The sequence below is a fragment of the Lineus longissimus genome, chromosome 15 (assembly GCF_910592395.1).
Source record: "Lineus longissimus chromosome 15, tnLinLong1.2, whole genome shotgun sequence".
NCBI classification, from domain to species: Eukaryota; Metazoa; Nemertea; class Pilidiophora; order Heteronemertea; family Lineidae; genus Lineus; species Lineus longissimus.
In genome coordinates, this window is record NC_088322.1 from 7,586,313 (window position 1) to 7,605,266 (window position 18,954).

Below are 18,954 nucleotides of genomic sequence, written 5' to 3' on the forward strand. Positions count from 1 at the left end.
TTTATATTTATCTATTATTAGTAATTCTTATTTCTGTCGTAAAGGTTGAACGACTGCCGCACGACAATCGCGGGAATTTTTATTTTTTCGAGAATTTTATTTCGCAAAAATGACTGCAAATAAAGAATGTTCCGCGAAATATGACCCAGAAACTTTACCAGATTTCCTACCTATTTACTACAAACGCTTGTTTCCCTACTGGCCGTATTACAGATGGCTGAATTATGGTGGAGGTGTGTAAAGAGTTGGTTTCTTGACTCGGGCAGTCAGGGTGTCCCCGAAAAAATGGAAGCCAGTCATAGCAAGATTACAATGCGAAGGAAGGAAATTTCAAACTGGTTTTGGAGGATGTGACTGTGAAACTGGCCTACCTGCCTTTTGAAATATGCCTGGTCGGGCAAACAAACCATTTTTTAATGTTTCATTTTGATTTATGTGGAATAGATCTCTCGAGTGTCGGTAATCTCATTGCGACGGCGCCAGACAATGCGAGCCATTGTCTGGCGCCTTTGGACGTGAAAATTCGACATCTCAATTCACCATCTAATTTGTTTTCTCTATTTTAGTTCCGAAAACCTACTTCACACAACGCGAATTTTCGTTCACCTTGAAAGATGACATTTATATCCGCTACCAAAGTTTCTCCGACCAACAGGAGCTGGAGAAAGAAATGCAGAAGCGATGTCCTTACAAAATAGATATTGGTGCTGTATATACTCATAGGGTATGGTTTGTCTTCAGACTTTGCCACAGGTGTTAGATTTGTTGTCTGTGTACACCTCAGCCAAAATGCGCTAAACAAGCTTGTAATGTGTGTGTCAGATCTTCTTCCAGTTATCTGTCTAGCCTCATCAGGTTGTGAAAAATAGGATGCCAGACACTAGGGTAGTTTATAGAAAAAGGATGTGTAGATACGTAAAAGTGTATAGTCCCTGGTTCGAACCCTTCAGTCGGCTTGATCAACTTCAGGCAGGTCTCACTGTTTGTATTGCAGTCTTTGTCTTACTTGCCTTATAGTTATACCAACCAGGTGAATAAACGGGCACCGGGCAGAACTGCTTAGCCTAGGCCTCAGCGCTGAATAAACACCTCATGAGAGTTCTACCGGAAGAATTTCAGGATAGAATAGACCAGGTTTTTAAGAGTGAATTCGGATGACGCCTCTGCCGCAGTTGATATCCGACTATAAACCCAAACTCTGTGATAGGAAGGCTTGCACATTTTTTTTCAGCCTAAAGACCACAAAACAGTCAAAGCAGCTGCATTTCAAGCCAAAGAGAAGGAACTAGTGTTTGACATTGACATGACTGATTATGATGATGTCAGATCATGTTGCCAGTAAGTTTCTTCTTGACATTGACATGACTGATTATGACGACGTCAGATCATGTCGCCAGTAAGTTTCTTCTTGACATTGATGCGACAGATGATGACGACGTCAGATCATGTCGCCAGTGAGTTTCTTTTTGACATTGATGATGTGACAGATTATGACGACGTCAGATCATGTCACCAGTAAGTTTCTTTTTGACATTGATGTGACAGATTATGACGACGTCAGATCATGTCGCCAGTAAGTTTCTTTTTGACATTGATGATGTGACAGATTATGACGACGTCAGATCATGTTGCCAGTGAGTTTCTTTTTGACATTGATGTGACAGATTATGACGACGTCAGATCATGTCGCCAGTAAGTTTCTTTTTGACATTGATGATGTGACAGATTATGACGACGTCAGATCATGTTGCCAGTGAGTTTCTTTTTGACATTGATGATGTGACAGATTATGACGACGTCAGATCATGTCGCCAGTGAGTTTCTTTTTGACATTGATGATGTGACAGATTATGACGACGTCAGATCATGTCGCCAGTGAGTTTCTTTTTGACATTGATGATGTGACAGATTATGACGACGTCAGATCATGTCGCCAGTAAGTTTCTTTTTGACATTGATGTGACAGATTATGATGACATCAGATCATGTTGCCAGTGGGTTTCTTTTTGACATTGATGATGGGACAGATTATGACGACGTCAGATCATGTCACCAGTAAGTTTCTTTTTGACATTGATGTGACAGATTATGATGACATCAGATCATGTTGCCAGTGAGTTTCTTTTTGACATCGATATGACAGATCTGGATGGCTTCTTTTCATTTCCTATGGATTAATCTTGGTTCCTTTATGGCTATCATGAACCCATCAATCTCTATGCTAATTTCCTTTGTAATGGCATATATTCAGGTACTCACTGATGGACTTATGATGGCATCATAAGTTAATTGAAACCACGTCTGTTTGACTTTTTCCTGATCTTGTTTTCTAGGGGTGCTGATATCTGCCATCTGTGTTGGCCTCTGATGACCATTGCAATAAAAATAATTGACAGATCTTTAAGAGGTAATTTAAAAAAAAGGGGTACTGCCTCAACAAGGAAACACCCTGTCCTGATCCTGAAAAGCAATTTCGGTTCAATCTTTACGCAATCGAATGCTCTTCCCAAATCCCACTTAAATCACATTGTACAATAAAGGTGAATATTATTATTATGACATCAGTTTTTTCTCCCCAAAATCACACTTCAAACCAAAGGTGATGTAAGTTTTTTGCCAATTTCTTCTTCCTTGAAAAGACAATTCCACCCTCGTAAGGTTGAGGTTGTTGGCCTGGTAACTCCGCCTTTGACCAGGCTCAGAAGTACAGTAGAACCTCCCTTAGCGGACACCTCTCTATTAAGGACTTCCTCTATTAGGGATACTAGTTTTGGTCTCAAATTGGGTGTTTCCATTAAATTTGACCTCTCTAAGCAAGACGCCTCTCTATAACTGACAGCACTTGTCAGTCCAATGGGTGTCCTTAATAGAGAGGTTCTACTGTAGTTGTAATTGGATCTACTGAGAACATGGCTCCTCACAGAATTTGGGTGAAATATGGTTCTTTTACTGCAATTCGATCTCAAGATTCATGACTAGATGAGGTGAGCATTGCAAAATGTCACTAATAACGTAGTTGCAACATAGGTAACAAGGCAGGCCAATCCCCCACCCCCATCCCCCCCACATACACAGTTTAACGTGTTGTCTCCTGGAGTCATGAGTTCACCTCCTGTGAATTATCTGTTCTAGATCTAGTCTTAATTAATTGATGATCACACAAGTTCATACTGATACGTTTGTTGGAAAGTTTTAACCCCTGGGCTGCCCGTAACCCGTAGCTTTGTCCCCAATAAACTATTTTGAAGGTGTGAATTTATATAACTTGTATTTCTGCTTGAACTGAATTTGAAAAGTTGCAATCTGTTGAGGAAACATTGTGCGCCAACAAAAGAACCACCAAAAAATAATAAAAGAATCTGTTAGCAAAGCCAATCCTCATTCAGGTTATGTCAAACTTACAAAGGACTCCATAGAATGTTGCCATTTCAGGTATAGTAGAACCTCTCTATTAAGGACACCCTCGGGACAGCAAGTGCTGTCCTTGTTAGGAGGTGTCCTGATTAGAGAGGTCAAATTGAATGTAAATAACCAATTCTGGACCAAAACTAGTGTCCTTAATAATAGGGAGGGTGTCCTTAATAATAATAGAGAGGTGTCTTCTATGGGAGGTTCCACTGTTTATCAAAAATATGATGTATTTACATTTTTCAGATGATTTTGGTTTCGAACATCTCCTGTGGGTATATTCGGGTCGTCGAGGTGTCCATTGTTGGGTGTGTGATGAGGCTGCCCGGAAACTGTCACAGAATGCTAGATCCGCCATTGCAGAATATTTGAGCGTTGTGAAGGTAAGGGAGCATCAATTAAGTACGTACGCACTGAGAGAGGGGAGGGGGTCATTTCGTCAGAGTCATCGTCAATGTCGGTGTCATAAAGGGAATCATACTGGTCATACTTCACGAGGCCGGAACTTACACGCGATAAACTTGACTGGGTTCTGATGTCACCCCACTACGAGGTATATAGCTGTTTCCCGCGCCATTTTCCACGTGTGTGCCATGTCGGCATCAATACGCAGTCCGCCGACTGTGGCACCACAAGAAGGAAAATAGGCAATTCATCGAGTAATAAAGTGGTCTCTAGGTGTACGCTCGTACAGAAGGGCGAGGGGGGGTCTGAAAATCGTCGATTTCGTGCGTATGTACCTAATGGATGGTCCCTAAGACTACATGTATGTCCCGGGAATTCTTCTCCGAGGAGTACGTGTTGTTTCCTCCAAGGCGGGATGAGCGTTTTTACATGCCACCACGGTTGTGAGGCAATTGGGTTTAGCCTAGTGACTCAGTCTTTGGCCTGAGTTGAGGAGTCCACGCAACCTGCTCATGTTTTTCACCTCGTGGCATCTTTTGCTCCAGATAAAAGAAATAAAGAGATGTTGTTTCTAATAAAAGTATTTATTTATCCTTCTGCAATATTCATGTATTCACAATCTTCTGATGAGTAATATTTGGCAAAAATTAACCATCCGGGACAGTGTTTCCACTAGAATTTTTTTCGGAGGGGTTGTCATGATAATGGAATACACATTATCATGTCTAAAAATGAAGATATACATGTAGCACAAGAAAAGTCTATTATAAATATGAACAAAGCATCATTTTACAACAAGAATTACTTTGCATACCAAATTCGTATCTTTACCCCAAAGTTATTGTTAGGTACATTTATGTGATTTTCCCCTTTCCACCCTTCGGTGGAAACCCTTCATGAAGTGTCAGTGACCATACGTGTATTTGTCGGACAACCCTTTGCCCTAATTTGAATGTTTCAATTCACCCATTTCCGTCGCAAATCAACTGCACTAGAGAGCTTTCTGATTGGCTCATTTTTAATAAGCGCGCCAGGTATGCAGAATTTGGCAGTTCTGATTGGACAGTCAATTCTCGATAACCGGAACTATAGCCCCACTTTTTGCTTTCAGAACTCGCAGAATGTTTCGACTTTTATTTTCTAGGGTGGCGAAAACCAGACCAAGAAAGTGGTTCTTCACGACAGTGTTCATCCATCAATAAAGTGAGTTGGTAGAATTTCTCCACACTTAAAGGTTGCAGCAATTTCAGGTGCTTGTGTACAGGGCGGGGTGCTATCGAGAAGGGAAGTCAATTGGAGGCGAGATTGGGTGAATGTGCCCTGATGGGTGGCGACTGATAACTTAATGCCAACCAGACAAGGATAAGTCTGCGTATTCTGCTTGGGTTTCTTGAAAGAAGACGGTGCGTGTCCTTTTAGTGTTGACGTCTTTAGTGCGGCCTGGAAGAGAAGGCTTTGGGCGAGATTGTGTGAAGAGTCTACGCCGGATTCGTTTGTTCTGGTCTCTTGATTTCTTTCATGATCATCTTATTGCCGTACACATAGACAAATGGGTTAAGCATGAAGCTGAAATATTGAACCACAAGGAGTATTGGGTGAACCTGCTTGAAAATGCCAGTAGGTATGACGCGGTAACAGGCCTGCAGAATGGAGATCGGAAAGGACGTGAGGAAAAAAACCAAAATGATTATTGCAGCGCGGAGTAGAACGGTTCTTAAACAAAATGTTTTTGTTTTGTAATCAGCGGGAACAGTCTCAGACAGTGTTAATAGGGAAGGAGATAGATATTTGGGAGTTTGCAGGACATCAACGACTTGCGGTTGTGAATCCAGCTCTGATGTAGACACTCCCTGTTGGACAGGTGAAGACTCTCGTGAGTCCGCACCGCTTTTGAAAAGAATTCCGTTGGTGCTCTCCTGGAATGGAGTCGACATTTCAGTATTTGTTATACCGGTACCCGATGTAATCGATGCTCTTGTGACTTTGATATCTGGTCTCGTGTGTTTCTGATTGTCGAAAATACTCAAGTCCGAGTATCTCCTCTCGTATTCCAACGTGTCAAGGTCATATGAACTGACCTTATGCACTCTAGATATTTTGCGGCAGATTCTCGGGGAATTCTTCGACCTTGAAACCTTCCGAGTCTGTTGTCTGCTCCCCTGGTGTAGTGTGGGCCGTACATTTATGTTGAATGATTCACATTTTTTGTTTGGTCTTTGGACAGACTCCTCATGCTTTCCATTCAGTCTTTTTGTCGAATCTTCATTCTTCCAATGCGCTGTTTGTATCGATGTCGAACACATTGCACTGTCCTCTTCTGAAAGCCACGAATTCCTTCTCAAACATGTCGGAGCCACTGACAATGTTCGGTTCATCAACTGTTTGACATCGTTTGAATCTGACGTACTGTTCATTTTCTGAATCTTGACTTGACCATGACCTTGAAGGTCCTCTGCTGGCCCCATAGCTTGTCCTTGACCTCGACTGATGCCTGCTGGTCTCGTTGTACCATGAAGGTCGTCTTGTGGTGTCAGCGCTTGACCTTGGTTGTTGTCAGCTGGACTTATAACTTGACCTACATTGTGACTGTTGGGTCGCATCATTGTATTGATGTTGGCGGGCATCCAAGCCACGGATTCTTTCGAATAAAGTCCCGATGATGATGGTTCCATTACATCAACCGTCTCATGCAGTCTTGGCATACATGTAGAATGGAGACTTGTTGTGGACATATCAGAAAATTCTGTTTCAGTTTGCTGCAATGGTGCAGCTTTCTCATTTTTCTTACGTTTTCTCTGCTTCTTTCCTCTGCGCTTTGACATGTTCTCCTCATTTCGAGTACTCCCACTTGTCTTAGTGCTGGAACTATCGGTCCACGAGTTCCCAACGGTCGATCGTGTGTGCCTTAAAGGTTTAAGAATGACCAGTTCATCATGAGTGTTATCGGTAATTAATACCTTTTTCTTGGGCAGTTCTTTGGTGCCTGTTTGAAACAGAGTTTCATCGCTAGATACCGGGAGGCAGATGAAATTGGTTGAGGGAGTGTACTTTGATACAGTTGCATCACATACATGAGGATGATAGTTCCTTTCCACAAATGGATTGTTACTTGGCATGATTGCCTTGCGGTGGGAAGGGAACGCTTTTTCAAGCATGTGCATGCTCAGATCAGAGCTAGACTGGGAGGTGTTTAAGAAAAATGGAGATAAACCTTTCTTGATAACATTGTAGTTGGAAGATTCAAAGTTTCTTTTTGGAATGGGTGAGAAAGCTTGCACGGTACCGTTGCCTGCAAGCCTTGGTGAGAGAATCGAGATGTTACCATCACCAAGAGCCTTTTGTGAGTCTGAGAGAGCTTGCCTGGTACCATCACCGGCACTATATACAGGCATTGGTGACAGTGCTCGCATAGTACCATCGCCTGTGGGCATTGGTGAGAGAGCTCGTGTGGTACCATCACATATAGACAATGGTGAGAGAGCTCGTGTGGTACAATCACAAATAGACATTGGTGAGAGAGCTCGAGTAGTATTATTGCCCCCAGGGCTAGGGATTGAGGACAGAGCTCTCATGTTAGCTTCACCAAAACTATATGCAGTTACAGGCATTGGTGAGAGAGATTGCATGGTACCATCACAAATCGACATTGGTGAAGAAGCTCTCATGGTAGCTTCACAGTGACTATATACAGATACTGGCATTGGTGAGAGAGCTTGATAGGTACCATCACAAATAGACATTGGTGAGGGAGCTCGCGTGGTGCCATCACAAATAGACATTGGTGAGAGTGCTCGGAGGGTGCCATCATGTACAGACAAGCCAGAGGGCTGGAAGCCCCCTACAGGTACTGGAGAGAAAGTTGGAAGAATGGCATCTAAACTGGAACAAGACAACTTGCTCATATGTCTAAACGTTTCAGGGAAATTTGGCATGATGCCCTCTGAATTTGTTGGGGTCTTGTTTCCCATGGTGCCATATGCAGTCTTTGGAAAAAGATTACAGGGACTTTCTTTATTCATGTCTGTATAGTTACAGGCATCAGATAAAGGCCTACCTGGATAGTCAGAAAGGGAACTCCAACTATTGATCCTATTTCTGACAAGAAATTCTTTTAAAGAGTCTTTTCTCAAACTTCGTCTACCCTCGTTTTCTGGTAATAGCTCAGCCCTACTTACGTTACCTCTGTTTACTAACGTCCCGTCCATATTTTCTGGGACTGACTGAACTGCACTCCTTCTTTTATCCATCAATGCAACTGTCCTATCCTTATTTTCCGGGACTGATTGGACCACCCTGTCCTTACTCCTATCCACGATTTTGACAGCCCAATCCTCATTTTCACTTTCTCGTACCAATTCAACTATACTTCTTGAACTTCTATTTGATAACGCCATTGTCATGTTGTCAATATCCGGTGGCACCAGTTCGAATCTCCTGTTCAGATTCATCTCATCCAATTCCACCGTCTGTTCCTCTTTTCGCACCGTCAATTCATTCGGCACATTTGCAGCGGCCCCTTCCTTGCCTACTTCACCACTTTTGATACTACTTTCTGGCATGCTGCGTGTCATTGGCTGCTGATTTGCTAGATAAGTCTTTTGCACAATGAACGTTATACCGTTACCATACAAAATCAAAAGAACGATTGATATACAGAGCGTCCCCAAAAGTAGACTGTAATGGAGAAATTGGCCGTATGGGTCAATTTCAAATGTTGATACTGGTGTACATCCACTACATAGTTGGAACATCACTGTTGGGTTATTTGCCGTTGCTTCAAAGTATCCACCATAGATCACGAACGGCAACGGGATGACCCAGCATGCGACAATTGGAACAAGTGAAGTGGACGTTCTACCAATTTTGACAAAACTCGTTCTAATCTTACCCAGTCGTTCTGCTGCGATGACTGTCAAAAGTGAGAACATTTTTATCTCACAGTACTGAAGAGTCAAATAGAGTGCTAGACAAAGTGGTCTGTTTTTTTCGTTGAAAAACCTCAGGATATGCACAGCAATGTTGAGGGGTAACACAACAAGACAAACAAGCACATCCATGACCAGTAGACTCATGACCGATTTATGAAACGCCCACAGTTTCTTTTGTTTCAACATCTTGTGAAGAGCGGTGACATTGGCAGTACCCCCTATTATCATAACGATAATCAACAATATGGTGGCTACAATGGTTATCCCCCTTTCTGTCCTGAAGTCCGGGGAGTCTAGCCATGCACAACTCATGTTCTGGAACATTTGTTCAATGGCTTACTCCATGATGCATTGGAGAAGATTGGTTAAGGAATTCAAATTGACTGAGTATCACCTCTGTGATTTTCACAATCCTGTCTTGATTTCATGTGACACCGCTCCGTAATATAAGTCCAATTTGAGGCGAGAATACGCATGTATGGTGGAGTGTTTTCTTCAGTATCCACTATTCAGGACAGACTTGCACCAGCTGGTGAAAGATACCCTTAATAGTTCTTGGTGGTTTTTAACGTAATTCACTTTCACTCGAGTTACGGTGCCAAGTGTCACCTGCGAGGGACCCGTAGACAGTTGGCCACACGTCTGAAGACAGGAGCCATGACACGGAGGGGACTGGTGGTGCTGATGGAGGGAGACGGGCCAGTGAGTTATCCAGAGCCTCTACTTCTCTGATGTCTACAAACAAACAAACTCGAGTCTGAATTGTTGCCAGAACTAGGGCTAAGCTTCAGTCCGCCTGGAGTAGTGTTCCTGAAGCGATTTCATTCGTCACTTCTTCAAAAAACCGATGTGTTTCACAATCCTGTGGTTAATATAGAACTTCAGGTCAAGTTTCCAGAATCAACACGTTAGTTCCACAATACCGTTAAGATTTCAGAATGCTTCACTTCGAGTTTTAGTCCAGATTTTGTTGACAAATTACTCCTGTTGATCATGATTACCACTTGTTGTCAATATCACAATCCTTTTAAGATTCCAAAATGCCTCACTTCGAATTTAACTCCAGGTTCTGCTGACAACTGCTTCTGTCAATCTTTGTGCCTAATTGTCTCACGTTGTGTAGTATAATCTTGGTCCTAATTCCGACACGCAAATTGTCTCAATATTTTTTACCAACTTGCCGACGAAATTGATGTCTCGTCACCATAAATTTAGCCCTGCTATTGCTTTGGTGCCGTGCTTATTTAGTTTCGAACTTTCCTTTGCCATGCAATATCTCGACTCTTCGTATTTTCTTGACATTTATTCTTGTCAAACTTTGTGGGGGATGATTAGCACCCCCAAGTTGATATGTTTTGGCCATGTTCATGTGTTTACAGCAAGAAGACATGTGTCACACTCCACATGAATATGATGGATTTTCTGGAAGATTGGAGACTTTTCTCCATCTTCTGACTAGGTGGAACACATCCTGACTATATCAGGCCATTTCCCTCGATACATACTTACTCCCTCCCTCGGAACATGCGTAAGGAGAAGTCGTGTTGTAGGCCCTGTTTGCAAGAGGATGGGTGGAATACTAAGTGGATCGGGCTGTGTTTATTTTCATCACCCTGGGTTTTATGACAACACAAACGCAACCAGTTCAGACCGATGACCGAACGTACAGAGGGCATGGAGGTGTCAATGCCTTGGGGGGGTCTGAAGAATGCTAACTGTGATTGACTCAATGACGCCTACAATCCCACCCCCCAATTCAGGGTACGTGGTTTCCTGACATCTCCAAAAAAGGAATAGTTTTTGACTAGCCATTTCCGGACCGAGGTGGTATTTTTTGCTGATTTATTCAACAAATTTAAGGTATCTTTTCCCGCCGGCCCAGTGAAAGTTTAGATAAGGATATTGGCATCCAAGAGTCCCAAAGATAGTGGGTACAGAAAAGTCAAAAAAGCCTGTGAAAAGAGGGTCAAAATGTATGGTCGTTCCTGAGAGGAGGGTCTTTTTTGAAATTTAGGAAATAGCCTAGGTGTACATAGATGACGGGAGGGGGGTAGGGCAACAATGCATGGGTTTTTAATTTGAGTTAATGTTTTAAATGTTTTTTTGATGACCAATTTCACAGAAGTTTTTATGTATGCAATATCTCTTTTTTTCAGGCTTGCATTGGACATCGTGGAGAGCCATTTCCAAGATTACGCCGTGAAAAAACAGAAGTTCCTCGATACGGATGAAAAATGTTTAAAAGTCTTGGCGCTGATTCCTGATGAGAGTATCCATTCTTAACGGAATGCAGCAGCATTGCCTACAAGCCAAAATCTTCAGTGATAGAAATAGACTATTATATATTGCAAAAAAAGTATTCCGAGCAACCATAAACTGCCAGTTTTTGTACAATGCTGGAGGTTATTTTCGCAGTACGGAGCCATAGGCATATGTTGCCGCTTTGCGGTACACTTGTACAGTATGTAGTGGCCAAATTAACCACACACCCCCAACCCCCGGTGGCAGGCTGTCATATAACTCGGGGTGTTATATGACAGAATGAAGGTGGCATTGGCTAAGTACGTCATCGGAATAGTGTGAACATGTCTAATGCCATTAAAGGTGAAAATGACCTCTGTGAAAGAACCATCTGAAACACCTGAAAAAAATGTGTCAATTCCAGGAGGAAATCATTCAAACACCAGTGCCTAGTATCACTTCTGAGGTTGCTGGTTTTGACAGTTACTTCAACTCCAAGCGAACTTTCCTCACAATTATTGACTACAACTCTCTGATAGCAAAAGGGCTTTCTAATTACTATAAGCAGGTTGTTTGGGCGACATGCTGAACCAGGGGGCACCAAAAAATTGTTTTTGACTCCCCTATCACATTTTAACCAACTAACACATGGCAAATGAGTATAAAAAAGTATATTTCTTTCTTATTCGGCCTAAATAATGCATTAAATCAATCCCAAAAAGTGTGTTTGGGGTCGTCGTGCATTTTTTTTAGCATTATCTCTGCATTAGAGACCTTCAGCGACAACCTGCTCTCAGGAGAAGTTGGAAAGCCCATTTCCACACCAAATAGTACACTTCTCGGATGCACCCACCATGCTTTCTGTTATTTTCCTTAACCCAACCAGCTACGAGAACGATGTTAGAGGAGGTCCTCCTGAATGACGACAATGCCAAAGGTGTTGCAACACGTTGGAAGGCCATCAAGGAGGCGATTGGAGACCTCAGGGGAAAAGTAAGGCAGTTTTCTTCAATTCCCTTTGCCCAAAAACTTCTATTTCCATTATAATACAACTCAGCGCTATAGAAAAGCACGCTGCCACTGCCATTGCAATGATACCATCTCGGCTCCATGTGGTGACTGCCGGGTACATCACGCCAGCTTTCGACGTTAACCCTTTAGATCCCAACCGGCCGATATCTGGCCACTGACTTTCGTCTATATATCCCCGACCGGCTGCTAACTGCCTGGCAGTACCTACCTATTCTCTAGCGACACCATCGCCATCTCTATTTGAGCAATGAAATAAAGGCCGGGTTTCGGCCGGTTAGGGATATTAATGAAGTAGTATTATAAACATTAATAGTGGCCAACTTGTACAGGGATGCTTTGGTCGGTCTTTTTGGTAGAAAATTGCTGAAATGCTCTGGGAGATATTCTTTGTGTTTTTATGCTGGCTTTTGTATTTTTTCAGGACAATTTTTAAAAGCTTTTTACTCAAAATATTTTCTGCACGCAGCATACATGTAGGAATTTTCACCCCACTACTGTTGTTATTTAAGTCGGAGAAAAGGAACTGTCACAGTTGCGTCGAGGAGATCATGCTGCAGTACGCGTACCCCCGCCTTGATGTCAACGTCTCCAAGGGCGTCAACCATCTTCTCAAGAGTCCCTTCTGCATCCATCCCAAGACTGGCCGTGTCTGTGTTCCCATCGATGTGAAAAATATCGACAAGTTTGATCCGTTGGCAGTTCCTACCATAAGGTAATTGTTTTACGATATAGAAATTGTATGATTATAATGATTGTTGTCTGGAAGAGTTTAATTACAGTTGGTATGATGTAGCATGAAGTTGTTCCCTGAATAGGGGCTGTAGGCGTGCCTTGGTGACAGGGATTTCGCGGATGACCTTTGAGGGTTGGGTGTCATATACCACCAGGGCACACAAGGCACTGTGTCGTGGTTGAATCAGCCAAAAATATATTCCCGTACAAGCATAAATAGTTTCGATGAGCTGTGAGATGGAAGACAATCCCTATTGGCAACTTAGTGTAACTAAATCTGGCCTACCTGGCTCCTACCTTTTGACTCCCTTTAATTCTTACCTTGACATTTTCAGCCAACTTGTTGACGAACTCAATAAGACGGAGAACAAAACAGAAGGAGAACAAGACCAAGGCAAAAAAGGAAAAGGTAAATATTGACTCTTGGCGACATCTCTCTTATGATGACCAGGCTTTATCAGGCTACTTTCCAACTTCTTCTCGTCATTTACACCTGAAAGGATTTTGAGGAAAATTAGAAGGCCCATTCATTTCATTTTCTGCAGGGTAATGAAACATCAAATCCGGCGCAAGTAATCTTCACGCTTTCTATATTAACCCCTTCAGGGCTGAACCACGTAGCTCTAGCTGTAAAAACCATTAAATATCATGATAAAGCTATTCTGATTTTGGGAATATTTTTGGGGGGTTGGGGTGTTGGAAAGGGGGGTAAATGAGTGTAGATAACTCTATTGTTTCAAAAAGACCTTGTCTTGGAGACACTACTACAAAAGACCTTGTGCAGCAATTTCTTCTCATTTCTCTCTGGGGGTCTGTGGGGTGTTGGGGGTGAAACTCAGGCCTCCAATGGAAATCAGGGCAAAGGACTCCGGCCGTGAAGATGTTAAAAATGATTATTCCATTTGGTCATGGTCACAGATGATTGACTTTGCAGGCTTAGTTAGTGAGATGGCGTTGCTGAAATCTTGCACCAGATTTACAAAGTGTCCAAAAATAAAGAATTCACAGCCACTTTTTTAAAGTGCATCATTTTCATTGATACACTCTGTAGTGGTCGCATCTTCCTTGTCAAGATTGAATTGTATCTTTTTTTTTTAGATTACCGACGAACATCCATGCACCAGCCGGTACAGGTATTCGAGGCATTTGTTCAGAATCTTGAAGCCAGTTGGAAAGGGAAGCTTATACATGAGAGTGGTGAGTGCAGTAAATAAACAAAAAAAATCATCAGTTTAATTTGGGATTTGTTATTGAAGTTTTAGATCTTTTTCCCCCCAAAAAGCTCACAATTCATAGATATACACAAAAGACAGTGGTTTGAAAATTAGTACTGTTTTTTTCTACATTTGTATTTTATTCATAATTTTTAGACTTTTTACCAATTTCTGCCAAAAAAATGTCAGTATCGTCAAAAAAGGTTGGTGGTGCCACCAAGTTTTTCCAATAGACATTTTTCGTTGGCCAAGAAAGTGGCTTAACCATTCAGTCCCTTTAAGCTCTGATAGGATGAGTCAAGTCACTAATTTTATGATGAACTTGTGATTGTAAAATGCCTGTTTTCTTTTTTTCAGACATGAAAAAGGACTTTTGAAGTACTTCTGTATTACAAGCCTGAGAATCAATATCTAGGATGACTTTTGTGGCACACAGTTGCAAGGAAAGAGGACTGCTTTGCTTTGAATCTCATTTGCAACTACGATTAATAGAATACAAGAGAATCGTGAGGCAGTTGGTGTTTTGTATCAGTCAATCATTATTTTACAAGAATATAAAAATTGCATTTGAATCAGAAATCTGTCTTATGTTTAATTTATCAATGGCCCATTGCAAACATCCTTCCATAGCATCTACACTTGGTGTGTCTAAAGATAGATTTCAGTCATTGTCCCTATTCTAACGAAAGAATTTGCAATACTTCAACATCCATCGGTATGTCCTAACAATGGTCCCTGGTGACTCTCCCCTGGTATGTATCAAAATATTTCCCAATTTTTCTGCACTGCTAAAAGACGAAAAATATGTGCAGGAAATAAGGAGTTGATAAAAGATACTGTAAAACAATACACTAGAAACAAAAACCATGTACAACAAGACGAAGATGTTGAACTAACAATTGATTACCAACTATTCCTTGATGTATTAAAACTACAAATAAGAGGTAAAAGCATAGCCAATTCCTCGTCAAAGAAAAAAGATGGCGAGAAAGTAGAGATTACTTTAGAGAAAACAATTAACAAATTGTATGATGCTTTCACTACTGACCAAAGTGCAGAGAACTGGAACAAACTGGAAAAAGCACAAAATGAATTAAAATCTTTCGGGGAAAATAAGGCCCAAGGCTAAGGGCCAATGAGAGCAAAAGCAAAGTGGCACTTACAGGGCGAAAGGAACACAAACTATTTTTGTCAATTAGAAAAAAGACACTACCGAAAAAGCAATACCAAAACTTTAAAAAGATGATGGAAAGGAAATTGAAGACCTGAAGGATATACATTGTAATTTCTGATGTACCTAAAACCATGAATTTTGGGATGGTTGTGACATTGTCCGTTGGCTTATGAACCACTGAAGTCAATTCTGTGATCTTTTCTGAGGTACCTTAAACCATGAGTTTTGGGATGGTTGTGACATTGTCCGTTGGTGTATGAACCCCTGATAACAATTCTGTGATCTTTTCTGAGGTACCTTAAACCATCAGTTTTGGGATGGTTGTGACATTGTCCGTTTGTTTATGAACCCCTGATAACAATTCTGTGATCTTTTCTGAGGTTCCTTAAACCATCAGTTTTGGGATGGTTGTGACATTGTCCGTTTGTTTATGAACCCCTGAAGACAATTCTGTGATCTTTTCTGAGGTTCCTTAAACCATCAGTTTTGGGATGGTTGTGACATTGTCCGTTTGTTTATGAACCCCTGATAACAATTCTGTGATCTTTTCTGAGGTTCCTTAAACCATGAGTTTTTGGGATGGTTGTGACATTGTCCGTTGGTGTATGAACCTCTGAAGACAATTCTTTGATCTTTTCCGATGTACCTTTAACCATGAGTTTTGGGATGGTTGTGACATTGTCCTTCAGTGTCTGAGCCTCTGAAGGACGATTCCGCATTCTTCTTCCCCGGAAATTTACCTTAAAGCAAAGATTTTTCTGTGATCTTTTGCAATAAAGCACCTAGAACCATGCAGTTTGGGATGGTTGTGCCCTCTGTCTGAATTTGGCAATGGTGTATTAATTTCCGGTAAGACTCTTTTTTTTCCGTCAGGGGACATTAGTAAGAGCTCTGATATTTGCCGCATAGAAAACTGAAATTAGTTGTAATATTGTCCTCACGTTTCTAAGATTGGTACACCAGCCAAACACTCACCCTGTACGGGCACTTAAGTACACCAACACTGGTGTAATGGTTTTTTGAGTGTTTCCCTTCATTGTTTGGGAACACTGAGAGACAGATTAAAATTTTTTCCTATGTTTGTCTTTCCCCCTATCGAAAAACCATGGTCACACAAGCTTACTGTGTATTGTATGGAAAGTGAACCATGGGTAACAAACACACCTGATAACAGTAGGATGCTAATTTCCCAGAGACTGAAACCAAACTTTAGTCCAAATTCTACCACGGTAGGCCATACAATCTAAACACACGAGTCCTGTCACTTTGCCTCTCTAATCACTGCTATTTATGATGGTGAACACTTACAAACTCAATCAATGCAGTTCCCTTTTAAAGGGACTCTATAGGCATCCATACCCGCCTCCTGATTTCCCGCGGAAGCCAGTGACGTCATTCTGCGCTAGCAACACGTAAACAACATGGCGGCCGCAGCAGGGGAAAGTTCACTTCATACTATAAATCAATAAGTGGAACGCTTTGTATTAAAACGAAACCGTAGGATAGCTTCAACAACTTTGATTGATTTTTCTCTCGTATTGAAGGATTTTCAAAACCTGTTGTGATCATTTCTGAGTGTCACTTGATCGTTATCGCGTTATTTGAGAGCTAATGACAGTTAGTTATTTGGAGAAGATAGTGGCCGGGGATTTCTTTCTTTCTCGGAACGAAATGGGTTAACATTATCAACTTTCTGAATGTAACTTTATCATCGGATCGATGTTTCTTAAAGTAATGTGATTGACCACTCATTTTATTTTCGCCAGTCGCAAAGTTCTTTTCACCAAGAATTATTCGTACCGTTTAGGCCTACTACACACTACTGCTTCTGCTGGTAGGCCAATGGTAGTGGTATACATTGTATTAGCTTATAGGCCTTTTTCATGATTGGTATACAATTTAAATGCATAGGAATCTAACACTTAGTGTATGGAAGTGTATACACAGGATTATCTAAATGTGTATTTACATGTCTGTGTAAGTTACGCTGCAGCGTACGTTACTCCTGTAAGTTCCCCCGACTTTTTACTACACAATTCCAAAATTGGTACTTTATTGAATTTTTCAAAGTTGGGAATTTGGAAGTTGATTTGTAAAAGTGCCTTAGTTTGTCGACCTCCCAAAATTAACTCTGGAATACTCTCTGGTGGATTATCTGTTCGACTAAACTATGGCTGGATCTGGAACGTTAAATCTGTCGTTGCTGAGCCGAGGGGTTGGAGAGGTACAAAGGAATGGACATGAAAAGGTGGAAGTCAAGTTAGAACCAGCGGTAAGCACTTTTTCAAGTTATAAGTTTTAAATTGGATCGATGTGAAAATTGTCTTGATGTCGGTTTCTCCGCCCTAGAAAATGTAAAAGGTTGGCTGAAACGCTTCACCTCAACGCTTCACTGAGCTTGATCTTCATTCAAAAAAATTTCAAATGGCGTAGGCCTTTAAGAAGAAAACTTCAAACTTGAACCATATGAAATAATATGCCTTACTGGGGCAAGGTACTGAATTCCTTACTCCATGGGAGGCCAGACCGCATGAAGAGAGATGCAGACAATTCCATAGCCAAAACAAAGTAATACCACGATTATTTTTTACACCCCCCACTGCCACCAATGGCACCCACATGTGTGGTTAACGCCAGTCTTAATAACTAGGCCCTATTTTAATGCTCAAATAACTAAACACAGGAGTAAAGAGAAAGATTGTTAACTTTACGTAGAGCGCAGCCTAAAATAACATACCTATAGAATCTGACCTTCCAGCATGTATGACATATATGATAAGCTTTTACTACGTAACCTCCCCAAAGGACACCCTGATTTCCTACAGTTTGCACACGTAATTCTGTAAATTCTGTCATATCTCTTCAGGGTTTCTTGAGATAATCTGGTGGTCACTGAGCTGAGAATTTCTTTCAGTACCGTTCAAGTAGATCGCAGACACTTGCGCCAGTTGATTGAAATTAAATGGGCTTATTGGTCCATGCTAGGGATGACCTCCTGCCATAACTGCATGGTTTTTACTCAAATATATATATTAGTTATCCTTCAGTGACTTTCTCATGTAAACTTGATGTTGACGAATCGTGTATGCAAGGAAATACAAAACGATCTACACAAAAGTGTTTTGGAATTGAGATGATTAACCCAATAAGGTCAATGTAGACAGATAGGGAACTTTCCAAATCTGTATAATGGCAATGTAGACAGATAGGGAACTTTCCAAATCTCTATAATGTCAATGTAGACAGATAGGGAACTTTCCAAATCTCTATAATGTCAATGTAGACAGATAGGGAAATTTCCAAATCTGTATAACGGCAATGTAGACAGATAGGGAAATTTCCAAATCTCTATAATGTCAATGTAGACGGAAATTTCCAAATCTGTATAATGGCAATGTAGACAGATAGGGAAATTTCCAAATCTGTATAATGTCAATGTAGACAGATAGGGAAATTTCCAAATCTGTATAATGGCAATGTAGACAGATAGGGAAATTTCCAAATTTGTATAATGGCAATGTAGACAGATAAAAAAATCTAGGGTAATTTCCCAATCTGTATCAAGTAGTAACGTAGACAATAGGGAAATTTCCCAATCTGTCCAGTCAACAGAATTTTATAGCCCTCGAATTCCTAATCATGTAAGTATCATTATACCTACCAGATGACACGTGTCGATAAGCCAGATTTTCACTACATATTCAACCGTATTATAACGACTGGGAACTAATATAAAAGCAATGTCTTACAATTCAGCAGTTTAGTATCGTTTTCATGAATATAATTCGTACCAAACCCAATCAGACCATATTCTATAACG

The 18,954-nt window shown here is 41.2% G+C and overlaps 2 protein-coding genes across 9 annotated transcripts in view; both read left to right on the forward strand.

Annotated features, from left to right (window-relative positions):
• The first annotated feature begins 78 nt into the window (after window positions 1-78).
• LOC135500031 (DNA primase small subunit-like) lies at window positions 79-14,507 on the forward strand. Its single transcript, XM_064791194.1, has 12 exons — window positions 79-233; window positions 567-724; window positions 1,232-1,338; window positions 2,334-2,407; window positions 3,655-3,791; window positions 4,958-5,016; window positions 10,898-11,010; window positions 11,869-11,975; window positions 12,524-12,726; window positions 13,082-13,155; window positions 13,845-13,943; window positions 14,318-14,507. Exons 1-12 carry the CDS (start codon window positions 110-112, stop codon window positions 14,335-14,337), a joined length of 1,275 nt encoding a protein of 424 aa, XP_064647264.1. The 5' UTR covers window positions 79-109; the 3' UTR covers window positions 14,338-14,507.
• A 2,069-nt stretch (window positions 14,508-16,576) lies between these two features.
• Window positions 16,577-18,954, forward strand: part of LOC135499975 (uncharacterized protein KIAA2012 homolog) — a 61,661-nt gene continuing 59,283 nt past the window's right edge. For 5 of the 8 annotated variants that reach the window (XM_064791054.1, XM_064791053.1, XM_064791057.1 and 2 more), the window contains exon 1: window positions 16,577-17,406. In XM_064791054.1, the coding sequence (XP_064647124.1) occupies window positions 17,305-17,406 (102 nt within the window). In that variant the 5' untranslated portion in view covers window positions 16,577-17,304. The remainder of the gene's footprint in view (window positions 17,407-18,954) is intronic. The other 3 variants (XM_064791055.1, XM_064791059.1, XM_064791056.1) reach the window with 1 other exon arrangement.